Source organism: Cibotium barometz, chromosome 50 (assembly GCF_041138505.1).
Source record: "Cibotium barometz isolate CiBa-2024 chromosome 50, ASM4113850v1, whole genome shotgun sequence".
Lineage (NCBI taxonomy): Eukaryota > Viridiplantae > Streptophyta > Polypodiopsida > Cyatheales > Cibotiaceae > Cibotium > Cibotium barometz.
In genome coordinates, this window is record NC_141095.1 from 43,998,036 (window position 1) to 44,021,418 (window position 23,383).

A 23,383-nucleotide genomic window follows, 5' to 3' on the forward strand; every position below is an offset into this window, starting at 1 on the left:
GTGTATGTGACACCTATTTGGGACTGACAAGTGGTCTACATGTGTTTTGCAGGTGGAAAGTGTACCAAAAAACCCAATTTACAGCTTTATGGTTTCATATACTAATAATTATGGGTGTAGGTTCACACACACTTATAAGTGGCCGGACAATTTATAAGGTATTCAAACTGGGCAGGACTTATTTAATACATGTGGCAGCCGTAAGGTGGGCACCAGACTTCATTTATACCCACTTCTAGGAGGCTCCCCCTTTTTGGACCCAAAAAGTACACGTTTGAGCTACTTCCGGCGGGAAGCCCTTATTACTAGCAGAAAACTCAGATTTGGAGCATGCACCTGCTTTTCTAGGTGCATGGGAGCTGGTCGACCAGTTTTTCCAGTTGTGGGAAGCCTTCTCTCACCATCCATCACGACGGAAACCATCCAGGTGTATGGTAGAAGTTGGTCGACTACTCCTGGGAGGCTTTCTTACTACTGGCCGCCTGTTTACAGCTCTTAAAAAGCTGCTAGTCAAGGCACAAAAAGAGAGGGAGAAAGCTGGCCGATTGGAGGGAGAGTCATCTTTTTGTTGATTGGAGTCTTCCTCGAATGTGTGTTGCTGCAAGGCGATCCCTTCTGTGGCTTCTGAGAACTGGTCGACTGTTGCCAACGGCCCTATAAGGCTGGTCGACTAGTTCTATGAGCCAGACAGGAGGAAGATGACGATGCAGAGCTGTCCCGGCCTGATGTGGGAGTGCTATGGGCTGTGTCCATGGTTGTCCTACATATGCTTTATGCCGGGAATGCTCACTTGTGCTGAGAATTGTCAGCAAATTCAATTTATGTCATGTTTTCTTGTTTTCATATTGTATTGGAAGAAACAAGTGCAGCCAGTGGTGAACCTTGGGCACCCGCAAAGTTGTATCGGAAGTAGACTCCTTTTTGGTAATCTAACCATAAAGGGGGGGGGAGTTAGCCCATCTTCTAGCCCCTAGTGTGGTGTACTGTGCAGATTTGTCATCTTGTTTTATTCAGATAAAACAAGATGATTGATAAGATTTTCCGTGTACAATTGCCCTTCCGTTTACACCAGCTGGTCTTCTTTAGCCACTTTCCATAAAAAATGAACAATGGAAAAGTATTAGTATGGATTTCATTACATCTTTACATTGTTCTTCGAAAGGTAATACACAAAAAATGGTAGTGGTCAACGGATTTTCCAAAATGACAAATTTTATACCATGCAAGAAGACAGCTCAAGCTCCGGATATTGCTTCACTATTTCTTTGGTATATTTTCAAGATACATGGATTGCCAAAGTCCATTATTTTAGATCGAGATCCTAAGTTTACAAGACATTTCTAGACCTCACTTTTCAAGTCACTTGGCACAAATTTGTTATTGAGTTCAGCATATCATCCACAGACAAATAGCTAGATTGAAAGAGTTAATCAAATTCTTGAAGAGATGCTCAGACATTATATTCAGTCTCGTTTAGCATCTTGAAAAGATTATTTACCATTGATGTAATTTTCTTACAACAATTCTCATCATACTATAGTTGGTCGAGTCCTTTTCAAGCCGCCTATGGTCATGCACCAATTGTGCCATCCAACTTTGTTTTTCAACACAAGGTGCCATTAGTGGATCAATTAGTTCAAGAAATGCAAGACATTCTTCAAGTTCGAGATCAAATGATTCGAGTTCAAGAACAATATCAACAAACAACTAACCGGCGTCGCCGACATGATGAATTTCAAGAAGGTGATATGGTTCTTTTGTTCGTCGCTCCTCATTGATATAAAACAACGAAATCAAATTTTCCAAAGTTACAACCATGTTACTATGGTCCTTTTCTGATTATTAAGAAGAATTCTGCTTTGAGTTATACGTTGGATTCACCACCTTCATGGGAAAAAATTCATCTGACTTTTCACATATCATGGGTCAAGAAGTTTGTACAAGGAGATTCTATTGTTCCAAATGTTTCAGATTATATTCCAAAGATTGAAGATGAACACATGATTTTGATTCCACGAAAAAATTCATCTAACTTTTCGCATATCATGGGTCAAGAAGTTTGTACAAGGAGATTCTATTGTTCCAAATGTTGCAGATTATATTCCAAAGATTGAAGATGAACACATGATTTTGATTCCACTGAAGATTCTTGATGTTTGACAGAAAGAAACTCGATAGAATATTATTCCATAATTCTTGGTACAACGGAAAGATTTGCATGATTCACATTCAACTTGGCAAAGTGATGAAGATCTAGATAGTACCTAGAATTACTTCAAGAGTTCTTTAGTCAACAACCGTCACTTATATAACCCTGGATCTTATTTCAAGTCGAAGGGAATGTCACGATTGTGAGAAGGTGGTGTGATGGCAATGGAGCATGTCCTGGATCTGGAGCTAATGGGAGGATCGTGTTTGGCGTCCCGTGGGTTGGGGATGCCGGGTACGTCAATGCGCAAGCCCGTTCCAAAGTGACTCCACAGGGCCGGTTTGGAGCTGAGGTATCCTGTGGTGGACCCATGGGATCCACTATGCCGATATCCTCTCCCTAGGCCTGGAAGAAAATGGTGATGGTCGGCTAGCGAGGAAGGAGGGATGGTGGCTATGGCGGACACTCCCTTAGCAGTGTCTCTCTATGTCTGTGAAGCTCTAATAGGCAAAGTTCCTAACAGCGCTGGTCCGGGAAGTCCATTATCCTAGATAATGGGCCAAAACCCTCACGCAAGAGACACCGTAACCGAAATCGGGGATCCTGAACAATAGACAAACACTTCAAATACCAGACAATGCTTTGAAAACACAACGGAAGAACCATAAACTATATAAAAACACCGCACTGAGCCAGAACAGCCGGCCCCCCCTAGGAACTTCTTTCTTCAGATAGGAGCTTTTTACAAGAACCCAAGGTGCGGGTGCGACTTGGACCGGATTTTCCACAAAGCATCAAGAGCTTTTCACAGAGCGCATACAATACTCAAGCTTGTCCCTCTTTGCAAAAGGTGGGCCACAAAACAGCCCAAAGCTGTCACAAAACAGTCCCAAAAACCGTCTCAAAACAGTCCATAAATCAGCCTTGAATCAGCCCCAAACACCGCCTATTACACGGCCAATAATAGAAGAGAGAAGAATCCCGGCTGAAACCCACACGTGTGGAGGCTGTATGATTGTTGTATGGCTGTCTGTACAGCCAGCAGGCAACCAACCGGAAGGTGGCCAGTAATAGCAAAGCATGGCTGTTGTTGGCTCTGTAGTCGACAAGAAAACGAATCATCTGTTGCATGTGTACAACCAGCACATAGCAGAAGAGGAGAGAGAGAGAGAGAGAGAGAGAGAGAGAGAGAGAGAGAGAGAGAACAGTCGGCTACTCTGCTGTACGGCTCGAGCAGCAGCGTACGACCAGCGTGGAGAGGGAAACTCAGCAGTCGATTGTAGATGCATGCGCATGCTTTAAAAAGAGAAGCCCCACTCCCCTTTTAATAAAATCGACCAGCCTATATTTGATGTGCTTTTCCTTTCGGCTAGAAATAACTGAGCTTGCCCAAAATATCAACTTTTATGCTTTTCCCAGGCTTCTAGCCCAAGTTTTTCCTAGGTGCCTTCTTTTGTCCACCTATCCATGCCCAAAATAATAATTTGTCCAGCCAAATTTTAATAATGTGTGAACACACTGACTTATAAACCTTATAAGTCACTTTAATGATTAAAATCCCATGCTGCTCATGCTCTGTAGCCATCTTTCAGGCCAAACTTTGCCAGTAAATGCTTCAGCTTTCTTCTGTGGAAAATCCACGTTCACACCTTGGCCCTGCTCAGTGTGTGAAACACTAATCAAGACTGGTGAAGGGACCAAATGGTGACAAACACTGTTACCTCCCACGGATCTCATGGTACACTAGGCAGTGATGACAGGTATAGTGCTCCTCTATCTCAACCCCTGTGTGGCATAATCTGCAGATCCTCTCCTCCCGAGCTCTCCGTGCCCTATCTCCACCCGTGGTGGCCAATCGTGATCCGCATGGCATGTGACATATGAATACCAAGGTAGCCTAGCTATGAGGGGGGTGCTCACGGAGTTGTCTCCAAGCGTGCTTGCAATTAGGCCCTAGGAAGAGTCGATATAATTCATCCTCTTTTCGAGCGTAGAACTCTCATTTCTTGCGTTCGGTAATACGTTAGGAAATCTCTTGCACTAAGCGCCTCGAGATTTGCCTCATGCATACCTCATGCTTGAGACTGGAGTGAGTGGCCCGGCATTCGTCATCATACCAAACATTTTGGGGCATGGAGCCGCAAGGTAACTTGGCAGTGGAGCGGGGTGTGCATATGAAGGAGGTGGTGACCTAGGATGTGAGGGTGGCTAGGGGGGCAAGAGGGTCCACGTCCTGGAGGTGGCGATAAATGTGGTCTGAGTAAACACCATCAAGCCCGTGATCAAAATGAACCTATGTGTACTTGGGATGGGGGGTGTTGGTGGGAGGGTGGGTGGTGTGCACATGAGGGTGGAATGGAGATAGGTGTGGTCGGCATCGACGGGGCGTGGTGGGGTGGAGAAGTCAGGGATGAGGCATGCCAAAGCTGGAGATTGCAGTAGGTAATCCATGGTGCTGGAGCCGCCTCGATGTGGAAAGCAGGTGAAGGCGCCTAAGGAGGGCCAATGGGCATTCCGTTAAAGCTAATGAGACCGTGTCCAGCTCCGAGCTCCAGGAGGTATCTCCGAGATGCTATCACCTTCCTTGAAGTAGTTCAACTCTTAGGGTTAGGGTTTGGAAGGTACTTCAGTAAGAGGCGTGTGAGACAGAGAGAGAAACACGACTCTTCATGTATTGAGTGATAAAAAATGAAGTACAATAGTCACATAAAGATGTGACCTAAAAGTTGTGTTCACATGGTCCGGCCATAAAGTGTGCCGTGTGGACCAAATCATTTATAAACCATAATAAGTGAAACTAAGCTACAACTGGGGGAAAAAACCTCCACTAACTGAAGTAAAAAGTGCCCCTCTAACCTACTGATGATCACTAGCACTCCTCTGGGTGCATGCACAGCATAAAACCCAACAAACCCCCCTGGAGTGATATGTGATCACTGTACATCATCCACCAAAAGGAAACAAATTCAAAGCAGTACGGAATGCTTTGAATTTCGGACGTGGTAATGCCTTGGTGAAGATGTCTGCCACATTCTGATCTGTAGGACAGTAGATCACACTGATCTCACCTGCCTGGAGTCTCTCCCGAACAAAATGATAGTGAATCTCAATGTGTTTCGTGCGAGCATGAAACACAGGATTCCTGGCCACAGCAATGGCACTCTGACTATCAGTATAGATAGGTGTAGACTCCTCCACTAAAATATCCATATCAGTCATGAGACGACGCAGCCAGACACACTCAATGGTAGTAGTGTAGGCTGCTCGGTACTCTGACTGTGGTCTGTTTCTTGCTTAGCCAAGAAATACATGAAGAGCCAAGAAAGAAACAATTGCCACTAGTGGAATGTCTGGTATCAAAATCACCAGCCCAATCTGAATCGCTATAAGCATATAACTGCATGTCACCCCCCTCAAGATAAAGCAATCCAAGAGACAAGGTACCCAGCAAATACCGAAATACACGCTTCACAGCTTGCCAATGTGACAATCGCGGGCTGTGAATGAATCTGCTCAACTGAGATACGGCATACTGAATATCTGACCGTGTAGTACACAAGTAAATAAGGCACCCAACGGCCTGAGCATATGTAGTGGCATCAAAGGAAATACTGTCATCTTGTAGTGACAGTTTCATCCCAGGCTCCATAGGAGTGCTAATAGGCTTGCAATCCTGAAATTTAAACTTCTCCAAAAGTTTAGCAACATACCGAGATTGCAACAACCCAATGCCTCTGTTATCCTGCACAAACTGTATGCCCAAATAGTAGTGTACTAGCCCCAAATCAGACATGTGAAATGTCTGTTGCAGTATCTCTTTAAAAGCTGCAATTTTGTCATCATTTGATCCCATGAGCAAAAGATCATCTACATAAAGACTGATGACCAGCAGATCTTTCTCTTCTTTCTTTACATACAAAGTGGCTTCTGATGGACTGTTCACAAAGCCTTGAGTGAGCAGGAAAGCATCTATTTTTGCATACCAAGCTCGTGGAGCTTATTTCAAACCATACAAGGCCTTTTTCAGCCTGCATACTTTCCCTTCATGACCATGTTCTGCAAAACCTATGGGCTGATATACATAAACTTCCTCCTCGAGGTCCCCATGTAGGAAAGCAGTCTTAATGTCCAACTGGTGAACAACCCAACCACGATGTGCAGCCAATGCAATGACACACCTAAGTGTCGACATACGGGATGTAGGAGCAAATGTCTCCTCATAATCGATGCCCTTCTTCTGTGCATAGCCCTTTGCAACTAGACGGGCTTTGTACCTGTCAATGGATCCATCTACATGTCTTTTCAACTTATAGACCCACTTAGTACCAATAGCTTTCTTACCTTTGGGCAGATCAACCAAATCCCATGTTTGATTCTTTTTAATAGAATCAAGTTCATCCTGCATGGCTTTATTCCAATGCACATTGTCTCGTGCATCCACAAATGAATCAAGCTCATCGTCATCCTGTAAACTGGCTACCATAACCATATTTAAATCCATGATGTGTGCATGCTCATTGGTCCGTGTCTCCCTACGAGTACGACCAGCAAGAGGACCTTCTAGATGGATGTCCTGTAATGTCCTCAAATACCATCTAGGTATGTGTCTCACCTGTGGTGCCTGCTGCCCCATATTTGGCTCAACTTCTGGCTCAATTTGCTGCTGAATTTCTGCACCACCTTCATGATTTGCTGGCTGTCCTGTACCCTCATGGGTTGGATCACCAACTGTTGAATTAAACTCCATAGGTAGTAGACCTTCAAACACATCATTTTCAGCCTGATATACATCATAACCAGCCATGGATATTTCTGATTTTTCATCAAAAATCACATCCCGACTAGTGAATACCTTCTTGGATAGTGGGTCATAACCGGTAGCCCTTGCTCTCACGGCTATACCCAACAAAAATACATTTTGTGGCTTTATCATCCAACTTCCTCCTCAACTCTTTGGGTATGTGTGCATATGCAAGACACCCAAAAGTACGAAAATGTGATACCGAAGGCTTGCGGCCATGCCAAGCCTCAAAAGGAGTAATAGAAACCAATGCCTTTGTAGGACATCGATTCAAAATATGACAAGCACACATTACAGCTTCCACCCAAAAGATATGTGGTAGCTTCTTTGCCTTTAACATACATCTGGCCATCTCCATGAGTGACCGATTCTTCCTTTCTGCAACCCCATTCTGCTGTGGAGTATAAGGAGTAGTATATTGATGTTTGATACCTCTACTCTCAAGAAAGGAATTCAACATATGTGACACATATTCCCCCCCTCGGTCAGAACGGAGAGTCTTAACCTTGCATCCTGACTCTGTTTCAGCAAGTGCTACAAAGGCCAAAAATGCATCATATATCTGTGATTTCTGTGTCAACGGATAGACCCAGCATATACGAGAGAAGTGATCAATAAATGTAGCAAAATAGAAGCAACCTCCTAATGACTTCGTCTGCATGGGACCACAAAGATCACTGTGTATAAGCTGCAACTTTGCAGTTACTCGTAGAGCCTGATCACATGGGAAGGAAAACCGACGCATTTTTCCCAAAATACATCCTTTACATATGTGATCTGGAGGCTTCTCCATAAGAGGTAGGTCTGTCAACATGTTATGTCGCTGCATAAGCATAAGACTACCAAAATTTACATGTCCCATGCGAGCATGCCATAACTCTGCATCAACCATAGCTGGAGTAAGAGTGAATGCATTATAAGCAGACTGATCCACTGGCTGAAATGCATCCAACTGATAAAGTCCATGACATAATGTACCAGTAAGCATCAAGGTCAAAGCATTAGCTTTGTCTCTGACCATGCATTTGTCATCATCAAAGTGGACTTGCATACCACACTGTGCTAAAGAAGAAATAGACAACAAATTCTTCTTTATCCCTGGTACATATAAGGCATCTGTAAGGCAAAGAATAGAGCCATCAATGGCTGTGAGCTAAATCTCCCCAATGCCACGAACTGGATATGAAGCATTATTGGCACACTGAACAGTTTTGCCAACAGGGGCAGGGCCTACATGACAAAACAAATCCCTGCGAGATGTGATATGCTTTGAAGCACCACTATCAAAATACCAAGTACATGCATGCTCTGTCACACTGAGTGCCTGTGAAGACCAAGAGGCATCATAGCTGCATGTGTAGAAACAGTAATCCCTGTCCTCAGGACCTCAACAAAAGAAGCAATCTCCGGAGGAGCTTTAGAGGCATCATTTACAAACATCCCAGATTCCTTTGCTTTCTCTTTGGCAATCCTCTTCCTACACTCTGTGATGTAGTGACCTGGCTTCTTACAGTAATGGCATTTGCCCTTCTTCTTGGGCTGTCCACCTTTCTTGGTATCCTGAGATGAACCACAGGAAACAAATTCAAAGCAGTGCGGAATGCTTCGAATTTCGGACGTGGTAATGCCTTGGTGAAGATGTCTGCCACATTCTGATCTGTAGGACAGTAGATCAGACTGATATCTCCTGCCTGGAGTCTCTCCCGAACAAAATGATAGTGAATCTCAATGTGTTTCGTGCAAGCATGAAACACAGGATTCCTGGCCACAGCAATGGCACTCTGACTATCAGTATAGATAGGTGTAGGCTCCTCCACTGAAATATCCATATCAGTCATGAGACGACGCAGCCAAACACACTCAACAGTAGTAGTGTAGGGTGCTCTGTACCCTGCCTCACAAGACGAAGTGGCCACTCTGGTCTGTTTCTTGCTTAGCCAAGAAATGCATGAAGAGCCAAGTAAGAAATAATTTCCACTAGTGGAATGTCTGGTATCATAATCACTGTAAGCGTTGCAAGAAGCAGCCAACTATTGCCCTTTCTTCGACAAAGGCAGAGTATCGGGCTGCTTGTGGTGCTGCTTGTGAGGTTGTATGGCTGCGGAGGCTGCTAGGCGAGATGGGGTTTCCACAGAGGGAGCCCACAGTCATCCAGTGTGATAACTAGAGTTGTATAGCTATTGCTCGGAACCCGGTTTTCCATGCCCGGACCAAGCATATAGAGATACAGTATCACTTTGTTCGTGAGAAGATCTTGGCGGGTGACATCTTGCTACTTTATTGTTCGACGGAGGACAATGCGGCGGACCTCTTCACGAAGTCTCTACCTCACGCTACGCTCAGGCGGCACTCCAGCTCCCTGGGGTTGGTTACACAGCCAGGAGCTGAGAGGGGGTGTTAGAAGTCATCTCCTGTCTATTTGTATACACCAGGGCCTCTGTTGTGGGTGTGCCCGCCAGTATATCATTTTTCCACACTCCCCGTATTTTTTCCCTATTTTTCCCATTTTTTTCTAGTGGCTGGAGGGCTGCCAGTTGATGCCAGGAGCACTCTGAAGCTGGCCGACTGCATCTGTATCAGTCGTGGGCTGTAGGAGTGCTGGCCGACTTGTTCTGTCCAGGCGTGGGGCATCAGATGCTGGCCGACTGCTATATTCAGCAGTCGTGGGATTTTGTCCAGTCGTGGGCCTCTTCTAGAGCTGGCCGACTGCCCTCATGGGCTTGTATATATTGCCCCCCATCCTCCTCCACTTTCTCATTCAGTATCTTCGGGATCTTGTGTATAGAGAAGAGTTTACACACATCTCTCTGTGTTTCTTGTGCTGATTATTTTCTGCAGTCTACTTGCTCTTGTCTACCCAAGTTTGGATATCATTTTCGCTGCATATTCTGACAGAGGGAACCATCACCCCTCCCGCAGAGTCTGCAAGCACCATTTAGACAAAACTCATCCATACTCTCAGTGGTCAATCGTAGCACTCCCATTCAGGAATGGAGCACATATTTTTTATGCAAATGTGCAGATGAGATATATAGTGCTACTGGTCCATATTGTTGTTCTCCCTCCCACCCCCTGATATGTAATCTCCCCCTGAGAGCTGCCAGCCATGGGCCATGGCATTGCTGTTTTCACCAATCATTATGGATAAGATGGACAAAAGCAATGGAGGAGAATACATGTACAGCATGCATGACATATGGAAGAGGATGAAATCAAACAAAACAAAGCCTTGCAAATTGTTCATGTTTTGTGATGAGTGCAATGTCCTGTAGATTAAAGCCATGATGTAGTTTAGATGAAAGAGGCCGTTATGAAAGTGTAACCTTCTTTGAACACCAGTCCGGTCAAAGAAGCAAAAAGAGGTCCAATGAGCCATATTGCCCAACGATGCTGCAGCACATAATTCACCAGGCTTTCATCCACAGGTGCTGCAAACTTCAAAGCCACCACTACTGATCCTAGCACTCCACCTGCCCATAGCAGTTGCAATGCTCTCTTGATTGGAGTTACATAAATATGGATCAGAAGTAAAGAGATCCCTAATCCTCCAGCACCAATGCCATACAAAATATCGGAGCTATGCTCTATGGTAGAATGTAAGAAGTTGTCTTCAGGCAAAAAGGCCCTTGATGCTGCTGTTACAAACGCCACTGCTGTTGTTACCAGTCCAGCTCTGTACAAAAGAACCTGTGCCCAAACAAACAGAGCCCAACTTTGTCAAATACACATTTCCTAAAGTTCTTTTTTGAGAAAGAAAGAGAGAAAAAAGAGAGATTTGATTTACAATTATGAAAGACCCAAGAATCTCTGGAATCTGAGATCAAAAGTAGTACATGTGAGCTGTGAGGAACTGTATACCAACAAAACATGAAAGGAAAAAACTAGCTACAACAAAAAAACAGGACCCGGTATCCTCATCAAGAGCCAGATGGTGGGCGTCAGTGTCGACCTCCCATGGTGAAGTCACTCTAGTATGTCCCTAATCTGGAGCTGGTGAGAAGAGGATCCAGATCTCAAGGCTCAGAGGCATCCAGCTCAAGAATCTGTGCTCTCTTTAAATCTAAACTGCTAAAGCTTTGGCTGATATTTGGAAACAGTACCTCACCTTTCTCTGCCAGACCAAGAACTTGGGTCATTCTAGGACAGCCCTTAGCTTACGTTTTGTGCATGCTGAATTATGGTTTCTGAAATTAGGGTTTACATATTTTGCATGAGTTTAGTCTTAGCAACAGTGTTTTCAGTCCTAGATTCAGTATGGAAAATGGAAAAACCAAATTAGGGTTTCTGTTTTTAGGGTTTCAATCCATTTCTACATGTAACATAGGTTGCATGTAGGGTAAAATCTGCACAAGTCTTAGCCTAGGTCTAACGTAGGTAGGAAAAGACTTCTTTTTGCTACTCCCTCCACCAAAACCTCACCTCAATGGAGAGTAATGATGCTTGGAAAGAAGAGTTACGGCGTGAGTATGAGAGTATGCAGAGTCATTGAAGACGGGAAGATGAAGAAAGATACAAAAGGGAACAAGAACGCCAAGCCCAATACAAACAAATCATCGCCGAGTATAGGCAACAATTCATAGAGGACGACCATCGGCAACACAAGAAAGAAGCACATCAAGTAAAGTTCCAAAAGAGGCGCGTCAAGGCCCGCTTTTGTATGAGCGACGATGGCCCAGCTCAAGGAAACATGGGCACAGTTCATGGCAGCATCAACAAAGGCCAAGGAGGAATCACCTAGGGTTGTGAAGCAGCCCATGACTAAGAGCGATGATGCGACGAAAAGAGAGCTTCTAAGACAAGAGTTCTCGAGAGACATGTTCACAGAAAGAGGTATTTCTGAGGAGGTGCCATTACCCGGGATACACGTGCCAGAGCCGGAACCAAAACCAAAGCCAAAGCTAGAGCCAAAAGCCAAACCAGAACTAGAACCACACAACAAACAACTGGATCTTTCCAAATCCTATTTGGAGGAGGATGAGGTCAACCCCATAGTTCCCAAGGAGGTGGATCTCTCCAAATCCTATTTGGAGGAGGATGAGGTTGTCCCAACAGTTTCAAAGGAGCTTCCAAAAAATCTCTCCGAATCCTGTGAGGAGAAAGAGACTACATGTGATTCAAAAGATCCAGAGACCGAGCCAGAGAACTTGAAGACCAAGTCAAAGAGCTTAGGATCAAGCCAGTGGATATGAAGTGGAGTCTTCAATTGGACCAAAACGGAATCAGAGCAAAGGTGTATAGATTACCCCAGTGCTCCAAGCTTAGCAGGAGGGGATGTCATGTGCATCCGTTAATCCCGTTCTCATGAGCAAATATATGGATAGATTTATGGGCATTTTTAGAGCAGATTCTATAGCCCTACAAGCTCCCGGAAGTGCCCAAAACATAGCCCAATGGTTGGGACACCTTTTGGGCATAGTTTGGACACAAAATATGACTTTTTGGACAATGTTTTGTGGAAAAAATAGGCAAAACCGACTTGATTACGAATTCATACCTTTTCCCTATAAATATGATCATTAGGCATTCATTAGAATCATCGTTCAAGAGGATCCATTCGTCAGAGTCTACAAGGCAACAAGGACACAGCGGTGGATCAGCAAGAACTTCTCTTGTCCAATTGCAAGTAGAGGGCTACCAGGATCTTTGGTATGCATCATGAAGCTGTGAATCAGCAAGATCATTTGCACGAAGCTATGGATCACCAAGATCATTGTATATAGCATATTTTGGCAATATACAATAGATTAGGTCTCTCTTATGTGTGTAGATTAGGTCTCACTTATGTGCCTTTGCTGAACATAGAATTAGCACTAATCATGAATAGCTTCCGCAACGCATGTTACATTGGTATCAGAGCCTTCTTTAAATGTGAAGATTCAACCAAAAAACCCCAAAAAAAAAAATCTCTCGCGCTTATGTGGTTGGTTTCTAGACTTTAGAAGCCTCCAGAAAGTCTCCCACACGCATAGTGGATGGTTAGATTGCGTTCCAGAAAGAAAGTGCATTTTCCCACTATGACGAGCTTCAACAAAGAGAAAGAACAACGAACTTTGAAACAAAGAGCACCAGGCAGTCCTTCGAGGGCGGCAGACGCAAGCGTGCAAGACATGTTCCAGCAGACGATGCGAGCAATTGCAAACCAAAGCACCAAATTGGAAGAGCAGAAGGCGTAGATCTTGGCCCTGGAAGAGTGCACCCATTTTCTAGCCCCTTTTAGTAGGAGCAAATCTTGGCCCTAGAAGAGTGCACCCGTTTTCTAGCCCCTTTTTCTCTGTCTCCTCCTCCTTTTCCTTCTATTTCCCATATCCCGATAGTAGATCCTCTACCGGATAACTCTTTTGAAGAGTTACGACTCGAGAGTTGCAGATGCAAGCAATGGAGATTCGATTGATAGAAGACTGTGCGGTAGCATCCCGTGTTACTGCACAAGACGACGCCACGCGAGGTGTGGAGCACGAAAGATTTCTTGCGGCTTTAGACGCAAGAGCAACACCAGCGACTTCCTCGAGTCATCCTCCTGAGAGAATGAACTTCAGTAAGTATAATGGTAAACTCGACCCCACAACCCTTTATTCCTAGTTGCATCAATTTGAAGCTTATTTTGCTCCAGTTAGAAAGAATGATACTAACAGAGTGATCTTGGCTAGTTGGTATTTGAAAGATGAGGCCATGCCCACACCAGATTAGGTATGGCAACTTCTATCTGGGACGAGTTTGTCCTCATTCTTACAGGCCCCTTACCTTGAGCGACTCGAAGACGAGTTTAGGGGGGGCACGTCAAAACATGCAACCAGTCCTTCAGTTTGCCAAAAAGATTTCGAACTTATGTTTGCAATTGGACATATCTGACAAGGACAATAAAGGGCACTTTCTTTATGGCCCTGACACGCAAATCCAAAGGAAGGTGCGTATGTTTCGGCCAACCTGTCAAATGTGGAAGCTCTCCGAGTCTTCTTTCAGCCCTAAACACCATCTTGGAACACGCTAATGCAAAACGCATACAGAAGAGAGAGAAGAGAGAGAGAGAGAAAGAGAGAGCTGAGTATTCAGTATATTCTAATGTACAAAAAGGTAGTACAAATCTTGCAGCCAGCCCTTGGCTGCCTTCGTGAAAAGGTGTAAAACCTAATCTACCCCTAAATCTAGGACCCAGTCCATGGCTGGACTGAATGAACAAAACGATGAGCAAGTGTGCCCTTTTATAGGGCTGGAAAAGCTGTCATGGACTGGCCAACCTGTTGTCGGCCAGGTCCAGGACAAATAATCAAGTTCCGTGCTATAGCCGATAGAGCAATATTCCATCAAAATCAAGCCGACAGCCTCTTGTCCTCTCCACAAGGTTCTCCTGCCCAAACCTGGCAGCACAAGCTCCAAATCTGGTTCTAGTTTAATTCTTTATCTGTTTCCCTTCAGGGAATAGCCCTGGGACTAGCCAGCACATGTCTTGCACACATGACATCCCCCTCTGCTAAACTTGATGACGAGATTCCAACTTCTGTTCTTGGATGATTGTCATCATCCCATTGTCTATTTATAAAGTCCCAACTTGTCATCCTTCCCTTCCTGCCAACCTTTTCAGTGAAAACCCTACCCAGTTTCAAAATCCACCCTAACTCTGATGAAGATCGGTGCATCTGTTCCATCCAGTCTCCTTTCCATTCCTGCCCTATCCCTGAACACTATCTCTGGTCTTCTTTCCTAAGTATCGAGTCTGGCACTCTCACTCCACCCCTTGGAGGATCATCCTCCCCTAGAACCGTTGCCTGAAAACCTTTCCTAGGGTGCCCCAAGTGGCACCCGAGTCACAAGACTGCCATTCCCTTGGGTTTTGTGGAACACCACCAACCAACCTCTTGGGAATTCTTCCATGTCTTGGTTCCTTTCCTTGGGCCTCGTACCTGTGTACTTTCATGTACCTTCGACCTGCGCACCTTCATCTAAGACTGAATCAATGTTTAGCCTTGCTGAGCCTGATGCTCTGATACCAATGTCACATGCAGAAGCTCTCGGAGTCTATTTTCAGCCCTAAACACTATCTTGAAACATGATGCAAAATGCATATAGAAGAGAGAAGAGAGAGAAGAGAGAGAGAGATATAGTTGAGTATTCAATATATTCTAATGTACAAAAAGGTAGTACAAATCTTGCAGCCCTTGGCTGCCTTCTTCAGAAGGTGTAAAACCTAATCTACCCCTAAATCTAGGACCCTGTCCATGGCTAGACTATAAAAAAAATGATGAGCATGTGTGCCCTTTTATAGGGTTGGAAAAGCCCGCATGGACTGGCCGACCAGCTATTGGCCAGGACCAAGACAAAAAATCAAGTTCCATGCTGTAGCCAACAGAACAATATTCCATCAAAATCTAGCCGACAACCTCTTGTCCTCTCCACAAGGTTCTCCTGCCCAAACCTAGTAGCACAAGCTCCAAATTTGGTTCTAGTCTGATTCTTTATCTTTTGCCCTTCAAGGATTAGCCAGCACACGTCTTGCACATGACACAACCACCTTAGAGGATGCACTCTCGCTTGCGCAGAGTGCTAAAATGAAGCACAATGGCGGAAAGCCTAAAACTTCCCAACCTTTCACTCCCAAGGCACCCGCCTTGAGGGGAAAAGGCTAGAACCAAATGGGGTCTTCCCTAGGACAGAGCACGGGAGCCTCTGGCTCCAAGAACTCGACCAATGCGCCCAAGGTTACTCCACACAAGCAGGCAAGACCGGTGGGAAACTAAGTGCTGAGGAGACAACTTAGTACAAGGAGGAGGATAGATGTTTCTTTTGTCACATAGAAGGACACACTTCCAAGGATTGTCCGAAGAAGACTACCACTCCACAGACAACCACCACGGTGCTTCCGTGGTGGTGAGCCTAGCTCCCACACAAACCTCAGCGGCTATCCCTAGTTCTTCAAATCCGAATTCTTTGGTTGGCGCAATCGTTAGCCAGGAGCTCAAAGATAAGCAGAAGGGCGCCCAAGACCAAGAGTATGAGCGCAACGAATTGCTTAAGACCTTTGGCTACATAGGTGGCCAAAGAGTCGTGTTGTTTGACAGCGGCAACATAGAGGATGTGGTCACAGAACAGGCCGCTCGGCGAGCCCGTTTTGTCCCGACTTTGGTAGACAAGAAGGTTGAGGGATTTAGCACAAGAATGACAATGACCATCAAGTTTGAAGCTCAAGGTGCTAAATTGGTGATTCAGGGCACTGAGTTTGTGCGAGACTTTATGGTTGCTCCTCTCGTAGGGGCAAACATAATTCTAGGAATTCAATGGTTTCACAAGTCCCAACCAAATATTGATTGGGACAGGCACACTTTTCGGATTATCCAGAATGTGTCCAAAGCCCCAATGACCATTAAATGTGAGCCAGAGGGGAGTCATGTTGTTTGGGCAACACGGAGGATGTGGTCACAGAACAGGCCGCTTGGCGAGCCCGTTTTGTCCTAACTTCAGTAGACAAGAAGGTTGAGGGATTTAGCAAAGGATCAAGTTTGAAGCTCAAGGTGCTAAATTGGTGATTCGGGGCACTAAGTTTGTACAAGACTTTATGGTTGCTCCTCTGGTAGGAGGAGACATAATTCTGGGAATTCAATGGTTTCACAAGTTCTAGCTAGATTTTGATTGGAACATGCACACTTTTTGGATTATCAGAAATGTGTCCAAAGCCCCAATGACCATTAAATGTGAGCCAGGAATCCCAAACTTTCCTCTCATAAGCCACTTGTAGGCTAAACGAGAAATCAAGAAAGACGCATAATGCGCGATGATTTATATCCAGACTGCCCAGACGGTGGCTAGTACTTCCGAGAAGTACCAAGCTCTCCATGAAAAGTTCCAAAAGATTTTTCTTTGGAACAATCTCCCTCCCAACTCTAGACTGGAGGACCACAAGATAGACCTCCTGCCAGGCTCGGATCCCCCGAGCAAGTTTCTATATTGACTGTCCAAAAGGCAATGGAATCGGAGTTGGACCGCCAACTCCAAGAATTGTTGCAATCTGGCTTCATACGTCTCAGTGTGTCGCCATTTGCAACACCGATCCTGTTCGTCACAGGAAGAAAGATGGTTCTTCTCGATGATGTGTCGACTATCGTGCACTCAATAAGCTAAATATCAAGAGTAAGTTCCTGATTACATTCTCGAGAAACTGAATGGGGCCAATGTGTTCTCAAAATTGGATTTGAAGAGTGGGTACCACCAAGTTAGGATTGTTGAGGGGGACATTCCCAAGATAGCCTTCCATACGGAACACTAAGAATTTGTGGTCATGCCTTTTGGCTTGACGAACGTCCCCAACCACATTCAACCGCATGATGATGCGGTTTTTCAGAGACGAAATTGGACAATGTGTGTTCATATTTTTGAACGACATACTGGTATTTTCAACTACGGTTGTGTAGCACGACATTGATATAAAGAAAGTTTTGAAATTGCTGGAAAGCAACAAGCTTTGTGTCGATGAGAAGAAGTCAAAATTTTATCTATTCGAGGCTCACTACCTTGGATACATAATCAATGCTCAGGACATCTGACTTGATACAACCAAGGTGGCTGAGATTGTCAATCACACACTGCATACGACATCAAATCCTTTGAAGTTTGTGGATATATGCCAAGCATACTCCACTCACATAAACAAATTCTCTAACCTCTCGGAGGATCTCACAGATTTGCTAAAGGGTGTCAAGACTAGAAGGCAGTGGATCAAAATGACTCCACGAGCGTTGGCGGCATTCAAGAACCTCAAGGTGGCTTTATCAGAAGCGACTTGTCTAGCGCTTGCCTCGTGGGATGAGCCGTCCAAGTAATCATCGATGCGTGTAGCATCACGATTGGAGCTGTATTACAACACAATGACCATCCAGTAGCTTACATGTCTCATAAGTTACTACCCAGAAAAAAGAATTACTAAGTCTACGATCAAGAACTCCTAGCAGTTATTTAGGCCTTGAAACATTGGAAGCATTTCCTTTATGGCCATGAATTTGTGTTCACACTGACCGTCAAGCACTACGTTGGATTCAGACAATGCCAAGTGCACAGTGTAGTGACCGTCAGCACTGCTAGAGCCAAATCTTCTAGCAATTTGGTGGTATGATCAAGTACTTTCCAACAAAGACCAACCTAGTGGCCGATGCTTTGAGGAGGAAGGAAACAGTGACATTGATTCAGACCACTAGACTCAACCTTGTTGATACGGGAGTAGATGACATGAAGCACACATACACATATTCCAAAAAATTTAGTACACAATGGGAGCACGCATTAGATGCCACAGGACCATGCCACCTTTTGATACAAGATGGTTGGCTTTTCTACAAAAGCCGACTTTGTATCATGAAGTCGTTCAGGGCAGCGCTCCTCCATGACGCCATCACTGGTGGTCACCGGGGCATGAATTCAACTCTCTGGAGAAGCTAGAAAGGCAATAATATTGGCCAAGAATGAGACGCGATGTGTTCACTCATGTGCAACACTGTGACATTTGTCATAAAATGAAAGTGCCTTGTGGGAAGAAGATAGGGTCATTACAGCTGTTACCAACTCCCGAAGGACCTTTCCAAGATATATCGATGGAGTTTGTCTACCTCCCAGTCCAGGTAAGCATAATACGGAGTGCTTAACTATTGTTGATAGATTTAGCAAATTTGTTATGCTTATTCCATGCAAGGCTAATGTGACCGCCAAAGATGTTGCCCATTTGTTCATTCGGCATTGGTACCTGATTGGCGGGATCCCTAGGACCATAGTGTCACATCGAGATGCAAGTTTACCAATCATTTCCGGAGGGCATTGTTTGATAATTTTGGTACTAAACAAAATTTTTCCAATGCATTTCACACATAAATTGATGGCTATATAGAAATCTACAACCAGTTGGCCTTTGATGTTGGCCTTTGATGTGCCGAAGTGTTATGTCCACGATCAACAAGATAAGAGGGAATCATATTTGCCTTTAGTTCAAGTAGTATTGAATGATTCATTTTCTTCAGGTATATTCACAGGACTCCATATGAAGCAAATTTTGGAAGACCATTCCAGTCGCTATTGACCACAATCTCGTCTTCAGTACCTAAAGCGAACATAATGATGGAGTCTTACAAGGAGATTTTGGAATCAGTTAAAGACAGGTTGGCTAAAGCGTGGGAGCCCTACACTCGACACGCCAACAAAGACCAAAGGTATGTGAAATTCTCGGAAGGAGATTGGGTTTATCTTCGGATTATGAAGCAAAGACTGAAACACGTGGGCAAGCAATGCCCAAAGTTATCGTTTAGGAGCTTCGGACCTTTTCCTAGCCAGAGAAAGATCAACGAAGTTTCGATGAAGTTGAAGCTATCTCTGAGCTAGACTATGCACGATGTGTTCCATGTCAATTGGCTGAAACCATATGCAAGTCCAATCCCTTCAAAAGTGAAAGACGAAGCGGAACCAAACATAGTTGATGAAGCTCAAAGTGATGGTTCCAAAACAGTTTCCTTTGCCCCGCTTCAAGCATGGCTCCAACCGAAGATAGTTCCTCGTGAAGTTTCAAGACCGAGGGACGCACGAAGCGGTTTGGCTTGACAAAGAGTTCTTCGAAGCCTATCCAGCTTTATTGACGAACTATTTGGAGACTATGTAGCTTCCGTCAAGTTAAGCAGAAGGGGATGTCACGCGCATCCCACACTTGGATGCCACGTGGACATATCTGAACAAGGTGTAGGACACCTGGAGTGGAAACTGGTCCCATGTGAGCCCAGTCCCGGATGAGTCAGCCAGGGTTCCCCTCCAGGCGTCCAAGGGGAGGTGTGCATTGTCTTGCACATGAAGCATTGCCAATCCGTACTGTGAGTCTCCCTTTGGAATGATGTCAGATGACCTGAGTAGTTGGTTTGCAACCAGTTGCCAGGCGTCTGTAGAAGCGTGTAGGAATTGCATGTAGAAAGGGGTCCAGCCCTTAGGGCTACAGTCTATCCTAGAAGGAGAGTCATCTCTAGATTGGGCATTGGGTAGGCTTAGGCCCAGCCAAGAGGGGCCAAGAAGGCCCTAGTCCTTGCCCACCAGCCCATAGAAGGCTGGGCAGGCTGTCGGCCAGCCCAAGGGGCTTGACCTGGCAGCCAACAAGCTCTTGGAGCCAGCCCAGCCAGACAGCCAGGCTTAAAAGGCTTAAAAGGCTGCCCAGCAGCCAATCGGCCAGACCTAGGGGCAGCCCAGCAGCCAGGCGTAGACCTGGACAGCATGCGCAGATGGGCAGCCAGCACATAGTGTGAAAACGCTGGGAATTATGCATTTAATTGCATTTGATCTGGTCGTGAGTTTTCTTGCAACAGGCCGACTCCTGTAGAGCAAACCAACCAGCAGTAGAAGGGGTATAAATACCCAAGGCATAGATCAGGTCAAGCATCTCATAAGTCACAAAGGGCTATTGTGTTCCAAGGCGCCCGGACAACCAAGGGAGTGCTCCAGCCAAGGTGAAGAGTGCAGGTCAAGAACCAGTCATTATTTACAGATTTATATCATTCTAATAAACCAAATACACCATTCGTGGTGGGGGCCCTACAAAGGGTATTCGGGATGACAGAGGATACCCCATACAGGTACACCGATTTGTCTCATAGGCCGAGTTCGGTCTTTTGGAAGACGTTAATAAAATCTTTCTTTCTATCTCTCTCTATCTCTATCTCTGTGCACATCTTCTTCTATGTTGTGTGCTGAACGATTGCTGAATTCTGAGCATTGAAGTTACCGAGCTTCCACATGTTACAAGAGCAGAAACTTACTCTTGTCATTACAATCCAACAAGTACACTTTGATAAATATGTAGGCCTAAAGATGTACTCCACTTCTGCCTGTTTTGTGCTTTTGCTCTGCTCAAGGGCAGGGCTGAAGTGGAAGTGGATGAGAAATGAGGGAAGTGAAGCCCCTTTATAAGGGATTCGCCCAGCCGTACCCCTAGCCCCACCCCCAAAACAGGCTAGTTGTAGGGACCCCAAAAAATGGGGGAATTCCCTTTCCTTGCCTCCATATGGAGCTGTTCAGGCCTTGGGCACCTGGCTGGGGCTGCTTCCGGGTAGCCCAAGGGTTTCCCAAGTCTCCCAAATCAGGCCACACCTGCACACCATGGTCCTTGCTGCCCTGATGTTCCCCACCTTTTCATTCTCATATGCCAATGCCTCTAGGCAGACATTTCTCCCATCCCAGGCGTGCTCCTAAGTTCACACATTTATGTGCAACCCTGAACACAATTTATGAAAAAAAACCTGGTATGACACCGGAGATGATTCGTGTGACATTTAGTGGGAGTTCTTATCCCTCCACCTCTTACCACTCTAAATAATTGTCCCTTCACCTATTGGTCATTTTTGTCCCGAGCAGCTCCCATTCCTATAAGTTTAAAAAAATAGCAAGGTCTAGCTGGGCATTTTGCTAGTTTTCCCATCTAGAACAACTATCACTTCTGCATTCCCGTCTTCATTTGAAAAAAAAGTGCAGAAGCTATCCTCTATTAAAAAAACTGAAAGATGCACTCTAAACTCTTTTCAAGGCAATTCTGCACTCTCTTTGCATTCTTCAAACTTTGTAATCATTCGAAAGGCCACTAGCCATTGGCTTTTTTTTTTACAATGGTTGGAGGAGGTAAAACTCATTTGAAGAGGTGGAATGACTGAAGGTTGAACAAATTAACGAGCGGCCTGCTGCCGGTCGCCCTTTCTGGGACATGCACAACTGGAAGCTATTCCCAGCCATCTTGGTCAGGCAGCAGGTTGAGAGACACATCAAGTGCTGAAATAGAATCTTCTACGGGCGTTAGTGGTGGAATTACTAAATTTAGTAACGGCACGTCAGACAACCATGACAAAGATAAGAAACTACAGTAGGATGTGGGATGTGGGTGGGTGGGTTGCAGGTAGGGGGAGGTGTGTCTGTTACACACACACACACACACACACACACACACACACACACATCTATATATACATACCTCCCGCACGTCATTGGAATCGATAGACCACGGACCGTACACGCCTTGGAAAACCTCTGTTTTGCTAGAGGAAGAATCATCCAAAGCAGCTGTGATACGTTTGTCCCTCTTCGTCATCGCCATTCCCACCCGCAACCCAGGTCGTCTACTAATACTATCACTATTCCGGCTCCTTCCATTGCCGAAGGAACAGAAGACTGTCAAAGAAGACTTGCCTATGCTCGACGAGGACCTAGCCCCTGACTTGAAGAGCGCTCTACATGGCCGCCTTTCAATGAAGGACGTTGGAGGCTCGCTGATAGCAAGGGCAGGAAGACTCATCATCCTTAATTTATGACAGGAATTTTTGTGCCTCTTGAGAACAAATATATAAGGCTACAGCCTAAACTACAGTCAACATTCCTCCGAAATATAAACCGGGTGGAATATAAGAATGTAAGAATGTAATAGTTTAATTTAATTCATTAAACTATTAGGAGGGAATATTCTTGGCAGGATGTGAGACCCTTAAGTTCAATCATTTAAACGTTAAAAATAACACATCTATGAGTCACCATGGTATTGTAGTGCAAGTGGTAAACACACCCCCATTTGGACAATTCCCATCATTCTCATCTTTTTGTGTGAGAGTGTGGGTTTCACTATTAAGTGAATGATTTGACCTGATAGGTTAATTCATGACAAAAACCGTGGACCTTAGGGCACATAAGTTTTTACAAGCTTACCCACTCTCAACAAAAGAAGCACAAGCTTAAAAGACCTTGCAACCTTTGATGTTGACCTTTGTATGCTTTTTAAAGTAGAAAATCAAAAAAATCACTACTTCTTTGCATGCTTGCAACGTCTCTCTCTCTCTCTCTCTCTCTCTCACACACACAGAGGATAGGAGGGGTGGTATATGTGGAGGAAGGGGGGTGTGGGGGACGATAACTACCATAAAGACTATTGGTGGGAAGACCACACAATTCCTAAGCCTAAAGCTAAGATTTAACCTTAGGAATTATATAATATCTGCGTATAGCATACATATTTTTAACACAATAAAGAGGCCGAGAAAAGGCTGAGGGTTAAGGAGCTAATGCAAGCATGAGTTCAAAGGATCACAAAGTCCGAATGGATGGCAAGAAACACATCGAGAGTTCTTCAACATCATGGCTAAAGCTCACTCTACTACCATGCGACTCCATCAGTCAACAAAGTGGGAGGACAGTGAATCTTACTGTGATGAGGGGTGGAAGATCGAGAATAGGCCGAGCAAACAAGGTTTCAGGATACTCGAAAGATACCAAGATTCTTGGAGGACATCATCAATAAGAGACCAATCCAAGAGATAAGCATTTGGACCAATGGGTTGTTGCAAGTTCTATTGTAATAAGATCTTGTTAGAATAACTCCATATTTAGGAGCACTTTCATATACTTGTACAAACCCTAACATCAATTTAATGAAGTACTCGATTTATATGATT

At 44.8% G+C, this 23,383-nt stretch overlaps 1 protein-coding gene across 3 annotated transcripts in view; it reads right to left on the reverse strand.

Moving 5' to 3' along the window:
- Positions 1 to 22,337, reverse strand: part of LOC147610145 (integral membrane family protein) — a 52,363-nt gene extending 30,026 nt beyond the window's left edge. For all 3 annotated transcript variants that reach the window (XM_086787303.1, XM_086787302.1, XM_086787300.1), the window contains exons 1-2: positions 21,916 to 22,337; positions 10,274 to 10,637 (exon numbers count right to left, since the gene is read on the reverse strand). In XM_086787303.1, coding sequence (XP_086643429.1) covers positions 10,274 to 10,637; positions 21,916 to 22,239 — 688 coding nt within the window. In that variant the 5' untranslated portion in view covers positions 22,240 to 22,337. The remainder of the gene's footprint in view (positions 1 to 10,273; positions 10,638 to 21,915) is intronic.
- Positions 22,338 to 23,383: the final 1,046 nt, after the last annotated feature.